This window comes from Danio rerio, chromosome 20 (assembly GCF_052040795.2).
Source record: "Danio rerio strain M-AB ecotype USA chromosome 20, GRCz13ab, whole genome shotgun sequence".
In the NCBI taxonomy this organism is placed as follows: Eukaryota; Metazoa; Chordata; class Actinopteri; order Cypriniformes; family Danionidae; genus Danio; species Danio rerio.
This window is the reverse complement of record NC_141040.1, coordinates 39,613,010-39,625,481: the sequence shown is the minus strand read 5'-3', so window position 1 is coordinate 39,625,481 and position 12,472 is coordinate 39,613,010. Positions and strand designations below refer to the sequence as shown.

The 12,472-nt window shown below is 37.6% G+C and overlaps 1 protein-coding gene across 2 annotated transcripts in view; it reads right to left on the bottom strand.

Annotated features, from left to right (window-relative positions):
• The window catches only part of tdrd6a (tudor domain containing 6a), a 23,878-nt gene extending 11,406 nt beyond the window's left edge, over positions 1-12,472 (bottom strand). The window contains exons 1-3 of one of the 2 annotated variants that reach the window (XM_087297484.1): positions 12,225-12,472; positions 5,387-5,459; positions 62-235 (exon numbers count right to left, since the gene is read on the bottom strand). In XM_087297484.1, coding sequence (XP_087153610.1) covers positions 62-235; positions 5,387-5,417 — 205 coding nt within the window. In that variant the 5' untranslated portion in view covers positions 5,418-5,459; positions 12,225-12,472. 2 annotated transcript variants of the gene reach the window in all.

Below are 12,472 nucleotides of genomic sequence, written 5' to 3'. Positions count from 1 at the left end.
TACAATATGAACAATGAACACTGAAAATATACAGCATAAAATGCATCAAGCTCAGTCTTACTTGATTGAATGATCTCGTATGATGGTGCCTCTGGTTCCTCAACAATGCATAATTGAGAGTCTGTGTTATTCATCAAGAAGCTATCTATAGTCACTGAAGAAGCTCCCTCTGAGTGCTGAGGCAAACCTACATCTGTCTCTTTAGAAACGGCATGCTGGTTTGTGTCTGACAGACCTGTAAAACCTAAAACAGGTTCATCTTCTGTGATGGTTTCCAGCTTCTTGTGCGTTTCAGAGAGCACTGTACTCTCTGTAATAGGTAAGGTGACATTTTCAGTAGCCATCTTGAGTGGGTCAATCTGTGCTTCATTTTCAACTCCTGTGCTTGACAATAAATTTTCTTGCTCAGAAAGTTCCATTTCAAGAGCTGAGGTGCAGGTTTCATTGTCTGCAGGGTCAGTGTCTGTGTCAAAGGTAACTACTGAGTCAATATTAACTTTGGATGCCACATAATCATCATCAGACGCCATCTCTGCTCCATTAAAGAGTTCAGCTGGAGGGGTTTCAGGATTCCGAGTTTTCCAATGGCTTTTCATTGTAGTGTTGATGTCAACCCCATCGCAATCCAGCTTGACGATGTGTGGCATTTCAGAGTTCCCCATTTTCTCAATGGTGATATTTAAAGGCTTGTCATGAACTAGCTCATAAAATGCATCATCAGCTGTTTCATCCCAGAAACCCTCAGATACATCAAAACCTTCAAGCTGGCAGTCAAATGCATGAGGGGGCACATCTGATAGCTTGGGTGGAAGTGCTTTGACATCACCTATTTTGACTTTTGATTCATTTCCATAATCTACAAAGGTAATGGAGAGTGTGTCGAGGTCCTTAGATGTTACTTTAGCTCGATACCACAAATTGTCTTCCGTGAAAAGAGCAATGCAAGCACTTCCAACTGGCATACAGTCCTCCCTTAAAGTTGTTTCAGATGCATTACCTATATTCTGTAACATATCAGAAATCTCTTGAAGTTTGTCCATGGCCACATACTGACACCAGAACAGCTGAGGGCCCTTGATGTACGAGGTGTATCCGGTGATCACTTGACCAATTGAGATGTCAGGGTTCTTGTAATAGGTACAGACCTTGATTTCAGATGCTGCATCCTTTAAATCTGGGATTGCAATCTCTGGTTTAACATGATCCTTGCAGACGGATCCCAGCACTACACCATTAACATCAAGTCTCACCTCCCACATGGTTCCTGACATTTTCACAAAGGTGCAGATGACCTTTTCAATATTTTGCTCAAGTACTTGTTTGAAGTTGGGAGCAAGTTCTTGGTCTTTGCTGTCAACATTCAGTTTATGTACAGAGCAATGGATGCTGTACCTAGGAAATGACGCAAATGATTGACCAAGATGGCAAACATTTTTTGAAGAAATCACCGCTGTGTTTCCAAAGTCGACAAATTCAACATCAATCTTTTCATTAGTGTTTTTCCGTACTACTGCACGGTACCAAGAGCTATCATCAGGAAACATTGCACAGACCAAGTCTCCCTCATGAATGTCACTGGAGTCAATGTTTCTGCATCTTGACTGGTCAGCATTTAACTTCTCCACAAGGGAATAAATGTCATCCTCATCTGTTGCAAACTGAACAAAAAAGCTACAAGGGCTATTGCAATGAGAAATGAAAACCTCAGCTTCTAGTCCCGGTTTAATTGATTTGATTGGAAGTGCTGATTCTTTCAGAAGTGCTTGGGGCTTAGGTTTAACAACTTCAGGTTTGCTAGAGGTACATGGGTGCCTTAAATTACCTTGACTCGTTCGTAGTTCTGGTTGTTTCTGGCAATTATTAATTGTCCCAGAATCTCTTGTTGGTTCTGGTCTTCCATTTGTGGAAAATCCCCACCTGCTTTGTGGCTGTTTTGATGCAACGTCATTACTTCGTTGAATTGCATGACTTTCACGAGACTTTGGAACTTGATCTATGGCATCTCTCTTTGGACCAGTGGAACTTTCCTTCTTACAGGCTGAGGCTTCCACACTTTCTGCAGCTCTGCTCTTTAAACCATATATTTTGAATGTGCTAGCATCATTTTTATGGATTTCATTGTGAAACTTCTGTTTGATCAGTGCATTCACTTGAGTTTTTCCATCATAAAGTTCCAAAATAAGCTTCCCTGTAGGTTCTTTCGCCACAATCAAAGCAGTGAAACAATGACTGTCCGCAAATTTACGAAACCAATTATCCACTTCGCATGGTAGTTCTTCAGGCATATCAGAGAGCCCACATTCAATTGCCTGCACCGGAACAGACATGATATCTCCTGCTTCAATTGGAACTGGTAACAAGTCTGATTTATCAACTTCCAGTGTGTCACCGTAATCCACAAAATTGATTACAACTGATGGTTTTGTAGACTTTATTTGGCCTCTGTACCAAAGTCCATCAGTGTATTTTGCAAAGCAAACCGTTCCAAAAGTCTGAGGACACTTGGTTGCCTCTAGCTGATGGCACAGAAAGTTGACCTTTTCCGCAAGTTTCTCAACCTCATCCGAATTCCTGGCAAGATGGCAAAAGAACTGATTGACACCCTTTACACAGGTGATACTCACTTTCTCATCACATCCAGTCTTGACTCCGTGTGTGGAATAATAGTAGGTGTCCAGGCGAAAGGGTGGAAGAGGAGATCTTTTAGAGGGTGCACGATCAGCTAGACGTCTCTGAACAAGGAGATTGCAAATGCTTTGAAAAGGGGTCTCCAAATCCACCACATTGAAAACAACTTTCTGCGAGTCATACATTACAGCAAATATGGTGCATTTCAAAGGGACATTCATAGATGCTGCAGCATCAACAAACTCTTGAAACTCCAATGTGGCTTCTGTGCTCCAGTCTGAAGATGAGTGCAAAACCGGGTGGATGAGGTTATACAAACTGCATCGAAAGGCTTGTCCTTTCATCTTCAAAAATGCAGGAGTAATCTTTCGAAGATCTTCAATTGCAACCTTCTTTGTCTGCCCGTAGTCAATGAACAAGACATCAACATGGGGTGTTTGATGCTTTTGAATGACCAAGGCTCTGTACCATATCCCAGTTTCAGGATGACGGGCAACACAAGCTGCTTCCAAAAGTGGTTCAAATTCACTATGAGAATAGAAACGTTGAATATCCTGCATTAGCACTTCTAAGCATGCTGCATTTCTGGCCTTTTGACACCAGAAGTCATTTGGATTCTCAATGTAGGACACAGTTACTTCCAGTGAACTTCCAATTGGAAACAAGTACTCCTTGAAAGCAGATGCACTGTCCATTACAACAGAAGAACTGCAAGGTGTTTGGGGTTGAGTGCCTGTCAAGAATACGCCAGATGCATGGGTGGTTTTCAAACCACAAGATCTTGTAGCTGAATAATCCACAATGCTCTTTTCACTTACAGCAAAACCTGCATTGCACAATAACTTGCTCACATCCTTTTCTCCATCCAAACTTGGGTCCACCAACTGAACAATGTGAGTGTCTTGTTGTTTGTCCTGTACATGCAAATCAATGATTCTGTCTCTGACAAGTTTTGAAAAGAACAACGTAGCTCTCTCCTCCCAGAGTTTCAATCTGGGTTTAACACCATGTAAAGAGCATTTTACTGCCACAGCTGGTAGCTGCTGGAATCTTAAAGGCAGCTGTCGAAGGTTAAAACTATCAACAACTTCTGTGTTGCCATAGTCGAGGAAGTAAACTTCTGCTGTCTTGTCAATCACCTTATAGACAGCCGCTCTGTAGAACACACCATCTTGTGCTTTAGCTGCACAGATGAGACCAACAACAGGCTTTCTAATCAATGATTCAGTGCTTGTTGGATCACTGTACAGATTTCCAAGGCCATTCATTAGCAGATCGAACTCATCAGCATAACGCTGTGTTTGAATCCAAAACTTTCCAGGGCTGTCAACATGCTGCACAACAGCCATGTGTGTAGAGTTAGGTGTGAGAGTTTCTGTGAAAAAGACAGGTTTGTTCACTTTAAGGTCAGAGTAGGTCTCGTTAATGTGTGTGCTCTCGGTTGTCCTTGAAATCTTGCTCTTCTGAGATGATGGGCTCTTCTGAACAGCGAAATCTGCAAGAGTCATGTCAGAGTCCAGTGAACATTTTGGTTTCAGTTCAAACAATTTGTTTATGTTTGTGTTCTCCTCTCCATAAAGTGTTACATAGTGGACACCCTCAGAAAGGCTTTGATACTGAAACTTGGCAATCACTGTGCGATTGAGCAACAGAGATTTCAGGTAGTCAATCTGTGAAGCAGTCCAACCAACACCTTTGTCAACAATTCCATGCAGAGAGCAAACATATGTTACAACCGGCATTCTGAAGAATTCAGAGGCAAGTGGCTTGACATTCTCAACTTGTACAAATTGTTTCTTCCCATAATCCACATGCAAAACCTCAACCACATTGTTTGCAGACATGACTTGCTGCAGCACAGAACGATACCATTTGCCATCACTTCCTCTTGATGCACATGGGCTGCCCAAATTCTCAGCTCTTGCAAAATAGCTTCCTACTCTTCCCTCGTAATACTGAGTGATCTGTTCAGTCAACTTTTTCAGCTCCTGAGAGAAAACCTTAAGCTGACAGAATATTCGAAATGGACTTGTTACCTCAGTGATAACAACAGTCTCTACAGTATCGGTCTGCAGCTCAGGAAACATGTAGGCCTGCTGCTTTTCCTTTTGCTCAATGATCTCAACTGGTTTGGTTCTAATGGAGGAAATTCTCTTAAGATCGCTAGTTCCGGTGCTGGCCTGCAAAGATCTCACAACAAACTCCATGAACTGATCACTGTACAATTTCTTTGCAAAGCCCATTTCAAACATCTGCCTTGACAGACAAGGAATGTCAAGAAGGAATGTTCGATGAGCTACAAGAACATCTTGAACGGTGGCATTGACTCTTCGACCACAGAAGGTCTTCATAAACTCTAAGGCCATTGAGGACCAATTGTTTTCAGGAGATAGTGGTAAGGCATTGGCAAGAATGCAGAATTCAACTTCAGGAGGAAGATAGAAAAAGTCACTTTTGCCCCATGCAAGAGTGTTGACAGCAGCACGCAGTGTTCTTCCTTCATCAATTAGGAACACACTGTACTCATCAGAATCTCTGGACACGATACGAGCTCTGTACCATGTTTCATACACTTGTACAAGACACAAGTCTCCAGGGTTTCCATCTGATTCACTAAAACACTCTCTGGGATACTGAATCTCTTTTTTCAGCTGCTGATATGCAAATTTTCGATCTTCATCAAAATTACCCCAAAACTCTACCAGAACACATGATGGGTTGAGATTTACTCTGGTAATAAGTACAGGCACATTTGAACCTTTTGATGGGAGTCCCGGAATGGAGCACATTGTGATTACTTCAGTGACTCACTTGCTCCAATGTCAGAGTATCTAGAAAGAGAGGAGAATAGTGAAACATTAATACTCATCTATTAACCAAGTTTTTGAAGTAATAATAATAATTATTTTTATTAATAAAGTTAACATTTAATCATAAAAACAGAAATGAAGATACAGTATCAGAGCTCGAAACTGTGATCATTTTGGTCACATATGCACCTGAAATTTAATCTACGCAACCTCATAATATATTTAGGAGCATTTGTGTGACTGCATATAATGGTTGTAGCACGACCTGTTTAGATTTTTTTTTTTCAAAAAAAATGTGCTGAATCGGTCTTTGTCACTATATTGGTTTATATTAGATTGTCAGATGACAGGGAGCTTTTGTAAGCGGGAAATGCAAACGGCTGAAGAGTGAAAAGTACACAGATTTGCAAACCCGCTCTAAAGTTACAAATAATGGCACTGATGACAGCAATCATGTGGTGAATGTTGATCCGCTAGCCGAGATCAATCGAATGTTTTCAGAGAGTGTCCGAATCTCGATTTACTGCGTGTTCAGCACAAAGGTCCGCTAAAAGTATAATCTAACACAGTAAAGGCAGCTTCTTTGGCGATGATGTGTACAAAGTTTAAAGTGAGTCTGCGGCTCATAACAATGAACAGTATTGCGCCAGTGGTCATCGCAAGAATCCTGCTCGCTCATATATTGGGCCAACTAACTCGCTTGCTTTTTTCCACAAACACAGAAAAATGAAAATCAGCGCATAATGACACTGGCCATTTCAAGAGTTCACACTTAGATATTGCTTGACAGCTGTAAGCAGGTTTGGCATGCTGTCCCGGGAGAGAACCCTGAGCTCGGAGATAGTTGAGCCCAGGGCTCCCGCCAGGTCCATAGAGCATGTGAGGGGAGTACGAGATCAGGTGGTTCTCGAGAGCTCCCCTTTTTGTAAAGGAGAAAAGGAGGAGAAAGGGGTGGATGGGGGGTTTCTTCGGAAAACGAAGATAAGGGAGTAATGTCTAGCTAGGCTACTTATAGTGGGTTAGGATAGATCTGATTGGCTAACTAATGAGTGTAGATAGGTGGCCAGCTGCTGTCAATTATATCACGTGCTCCTCTCAAAATTAGTTTAAAAACTTCACTTAAAATGACACAAACCGAAACCAGTGGTAGAAGTGAGACTTTTCTTACTTTTTTTGTCCATTCTATCTTAAGATGTTTATTACTTTTCTTTTTAATTTTAAATGACTGTTTTGCAGCTTTCAGCCTTAAATTAAATGATTTATTATAATCTTTCATTGATTTTGTAGCAGGAATACTATTAATTAAATTGACATGTATATAAAAACAAATGTGTATTTCTTACTGCAATGCTTAATTTTTGTTTGCAAACCATACATTTGTTTTTCATAAAGTAACAATAGGATCTTTTATAGCAGATAACTAGGGCTGCAACAACGAATCGACTAAATCGACAAAAATCGATTACAAAGTGTTGACAACGAATTTCATAATCGATTCCTTGTGTCGCGCGACATTGAGACATTTAAAAAAAATTTTAAAGTGGAGTGAACACGGTCTCTCTCGCGTACTGATACAGAGTTCGGCGCCTCATAGACAGGGATGAGGTAAAAGGGAGTTCAACAGCAGGGTCCTACTTTTGTTCCATTTTAAAGTGAAGACTGTAAAGTCCCTGGTGCTGATGTTTTACTTTTTATCCAGCTTGACAAGTTAGCATTAGCTCGTTTACCTTTAGAGCGACAACTGAGAAAATCAAACTGAGCTTTGGCGCAGTGTCTGGCGCTGAGGCAGAGAGAGCTCACGCTAAGCAGGGCTCTCAGTAAGGGACCATGGGAAAAGTGCTTATTTTTTCTTTTTTTTTTGACAACAAAACCACCTTAACCCTGCTGAGAAAGACGTGATGTATTATCACAATTATGCAGCGTTTTAACCACCTAATGCTTTTTTATTTCTATTTTGGCTATAGAAAAAAAGCAGGTTTAAATATTTTGAAACCCATTTTAAAGTCTTTAATATTAGCCCCTTTAAGCAATATTTTTTTTGATTGTCTGTAGAAGAAACTACTGTTATACAATGACCTGCCTAATTACACTAGTTAAGCCTTTGAATGTCACTTTAAGCTGAATACTAGTATCTTGAAAAATATCTAGTAAAATATAATGTACTCTTATCATGACAAAAATAAAATAAATCAGTTATTAGAAATGAGTTATTAAAACTATTATGTTCAGAAATCTTCTTTCCATTAAACAGAAATCGGGGCAAAAGGGTTGCTAATATTCAGGAGGGCTAATAATTCTGACTTCAACTGTATACAGTTATTTTCCACCCTGCAAAGGAAAGAGAAATAAATACAATAGAATAAAAATATTAAACAAACTGTGCTTTAAGCATCTTCACTGTAAGAAAAACATTTTAGCTACAAAAGTCCTTTAGTCAAGAGCAGAGGTATGTTTTCCATTTGTTGATGGATTATTAATCATAAAAACAGGCGGCAGAAGGATTAATTGCGTGCTGTTTCTTTAATGGTTTCTCTTTCGCGTGTTTTTTGATTCTCAACTTGTTTGTTTATGACACAAATGAGGGTTAATATGAATAATCACTAAACATCGCGTTTTGACACCTATTTGACCATTGAACAAGCGCTCACGTTAAGATGACATTAGATGTGTGCGCACTCCTCGTCTCAAGGGCAAAATATACCTGCGCCTGGCACCGCATCGCGCACCTCTGCTGACTTCGCGAAACGGCCGAGGCTTTTATTCTCGCCGCGTTCGCTGTTGTGATATTCTTTACAACGACAGGGGGCAGTCAAAAGAAACCCACACTAAAATCAGACGGTAACCGGATAAACAGAAAAGTAGGAAGTTACCGGAATTACGTCGTATCATAATGGTGTTCTATATTTTTTAACTAATTATTTTGTATTGTTTTTATACATTATTTTAATGATTATAAGCATTTTTATAAGCATTCAAGCTTTTTTAAATATCAAACTTTGATGCATCACTTGCTTTTGTTCATATCTCAGACAGTTTTACCATTTAAAGTTTATTACAATATTAATCACAAGAAAACATGAGTTGCTCTACAAATATATTTTTTATTATAGCAAGAATTAAAAAAAAAAAAAAAGGACACTTACTAAAAAATACTGATGTTGTTTTTTTTTTTTACATTTAGCCCAATCCACAAATATATACATCAGTGTAAAACATATGACTGGTGAAAAACATATTCAGTAATTGTGTACCTCTCCACTTTTGTCATGGCCTCTTTTGGCATAAACAAACTTATCCCTCAGGTTTTTCCAAACTTAACAAACTTTCCTCCTTTTCTACTGCTGTTGCTATTTCTAGCAAATAATTATTGGTCATCACTTGCTTTTGTTTATATCTCGAACAGTTATACCTATTACAATTTATTAAAATATTAATGATAACAGAACATGAGTTGCTCTACAAATATATGTTTTATTATTGCAAAAACAAAAGCAAAAAAAGCACACTTACTAAAAAATACTTATGTTTTTTTAGATTTAGCCCGCTCCACAATTCACATATTACTGTCTGGCTAGTTTCTGTCCTCCCAATCTCTCTCTCTCTCCTGCTCCCTCCATGCCGGTCATTTATGTACTGTAGGGGGGGCCTTTACGACAGCTGATGCCTGTCATTTCTGTAGGTCTGCCTTTTTGACAGTTGATTGGTCAGGAGACCAATCTATCATCATTTGGCGACGCAGCGCGGGAATGTAAAAAGCATGTCAGGAAGAGCGGGAGAGAGCGTTTTTTCTTTTGATCTCTTTTTTCGTGTATTTTTCCAACATGATTATGATTTTCGTTGTTTTTGCTTAACTTTCGTTTTATTTATTTCGTTTAATTATTTTGCATTACTTTTGCCCACTTTAAGAAATTTTGTGAGGTTTGTACATTTTTATTTCAATTAATTTGTATCTTATTTTTTGGCTCCGCTCCTTCCCGACAATATAGCTGCATCTCCTCAAGTTCACTCTTAGTGTAAGGTGGATAGTGAAAATGTCATACGATTTCTATTTTGCAAACACGTAGAAAATGTATTGTTAAAGACATCAGGTAAGAGGCGAAGGTCATCTTGGTTTATTTTATTCAGTATAGGGAAGAATGCGGCGCAAGGGGTAAGGGGTTATTCATGAGTTAGAATTGTTTTGATATATTTATTTCTTTTGTTTGTCTTCACTATCATCCCCTTGCTCGTGTTTAACTAATTTTTGTTTGATACTTTTGTTTGAATTTGATACTTTATTATATTATTTTTGTTAGTGTAAATATTTCTCTCTTTTTTTGTATATTTGGGCATTTTTCTTGTTTCACTTTTGTAAATTAAATCACTTTTGTTGGCAGTTCTGTTGCTTACACCCTCACATTGTGAAATTACCACACTTTTTAAATGTTTTTCCTTTTAGGCTGAGTAAGTTTCGTGAAACAGTTAAGACAGATGCGCTTTGTCTACAACACGATTTCTATTTCTGTACTCCACTGGAAAACCAAAATGTTTCCACACAGATGACTTAAATGTGTCTTGGGGATCTGCAATCTCAGTACTATGTGAAGCAGCCATCCTGCGTCCAGTAGTAACGAGTGTGATGCTCACTCAAGTCCCATGACATGACATGCACTAAAATACTAACTTTAGAATATAGTATTTAGAACAAAACCTCATCATTACTAAAGCAATTTAATGAAATGTGATAATAAAGATGTGTTTAAATTGGTTCAATTAGTTAGAGACAAGTGACGTCAACCTAAAAAATGGGCAGTAGGGGGCGTGAGAGTACCGCGGTACGCCAAGAGAGTTTCGCGATGCGTATCGTGGTTGGTGATATTTAGGTTCAGTTTTAATATCGTTACACCCCTAATATATATATATATTAAAAGGGACTAAAAATATCGAGCTATTAAGATTAAGATTTAAAATATTTAAACCTGCTTTTATTCTAGCCGAAATTAATGAAATAAGCCTCTCCAGAAGAAAAACAATATAGGAAATACTGTAAAAAAAAAAAAAATCCTATGTTAAACTACATTGGGGAAATATTTATATATTAAAAAAATTCACAGAAGGGCGAATAATTAAGACTTCCACTTATAATCGTTTTGAATAATCGGGATTACAATAATCATGATTATGATTTTTCCCATAATCGAGCAGCACTAATTACTAGTACATCACAGGGGTGTAACGGATCATGGTTGATCCATAATTTGTACGGATCACAACTCATGGTACACATGTGACCCACGGATTGATACATTTTTTAACTTGTAGATTCATTCTAAATTAGAAATTCTAATTTCCTGTAAATTATAATGATGATGGAAGAAGTTGTGGTGGGTTATTCGGGATGTGGTGGGCTTCTTAACCTAAAGGTGTTTTCTGTCACTTCAGACGAGGCACGATTCAGTGTAAGCTGCAGGATTAATCATTGAAGTATCGGGATCTCAACAACCACGCAAAAACTATAAAAATGGTGATTTGCATACGTTTATTAATCATTCGAATCGCAGCATTCAAATCTGTATTAGAAAAAAAAAAAAAAGAGATTCAGTTTTTAGTCTTTTGAGTTAGTTATGAAGTTACAAACAGCCAACGTTTACAGTTTAGATAAAAGCACTGATTTTTATGATAAAGATTAAAATCACCATCATACGGTCAAAAATAAAAGTTGTAGGCAGCAATTACATTAAAACCAGCCATCAAAAATATCACTGAAAAATTCTTCAAATTCGATCCATCAAGCAATGAAACGAAGTATTATAAGTGAATAACTGAATAATTTATTGAAAATGAGACTTACAATTTGTATGAATTGTACAAGTTATGTTAGATTTTTACATTTAGTGTTTACAGCAACAGTAGTAGTAACAGTGAATATTTTACAATAAGTTACTGAATATTATACAATTAACTTTTATTCATCTTATCATTTCTTCATGTTATTTTTAATAAAATTACAACTTCTAAGCTCTGTTTATTAAAACCAAAAGTGTCTTGCAGTAATGTTTTTGTAATAAATGGAAAGCAAATAACATTCCTCTCCTCTTTTTGGCTGATCCAAAAAAAATGGTCTGATCCGTGACTAAAAAAAAAAATAATGTGATCCTAACCTTGAGATTTGGGATCCTTTACACCACTAATACATCAATATAAATATAACACAAGAAAAATGGCAAAAAAATAAAATAAAAAACGTTTTTGTAAAGACTGTATGGCTCACATTTCTTACAAGTGCAGCCTCAAGTTATTAACAAAATTAAATACGCAAATAAAATATAATGTATTTTACCATTACTTACAGAATCAACGCTCAACTTATAGACAATACAATCATTAAAAAGTTGAATTATTTAGATTATTGATGGTCTCAACTAACGTTAACTGTAATGTAAATAGCAGGAGCTCATAAAATTAAAATAAATTAAAATAAATTTCCTAAAACAGATAACAATCTTCTCCTTAACCTTATATCCGAGGAGTGCACCGAACAGGTAATTTATAACGTTAAATCAGCGTTTAAAAGCAAAATGTTACCGTTAACTTAATTAAAAATGTTACGTTACTTGATAAGTTACCTTATAAAACCAATTTGATTCAATGCATTTAAACTGTTCATAATTCGACACTTCTCAGCAGTTTGCGACGAGTAAAAGAGTCAACATTCTCGTCAATGTCAATTATATTAGTTTACAATAATTTAATGCACATCGCAAAAAACAAATAACGTTAGACATTTAACTTACTACAAACACTCACCACTTCAGGTTAAATTCCGCTCTGAACTCAGCGTTGACCAACGACATCTTGGCCTCTCATCAAACGTCGAAGCAAATCAAAGGTAAGCGAACTGAAAAGGGATTTTTCCCCAGTCAAGCGTAGTTTTAGCGAACAACAAAGATACAGCAATATGAAAATCACAGAAACAAACCGACATCCCACAACTAAACAATCAAATTAACAGACGCCTAACTAGATCCAGCACTGGTACTTTCGCGCCTCCTTCC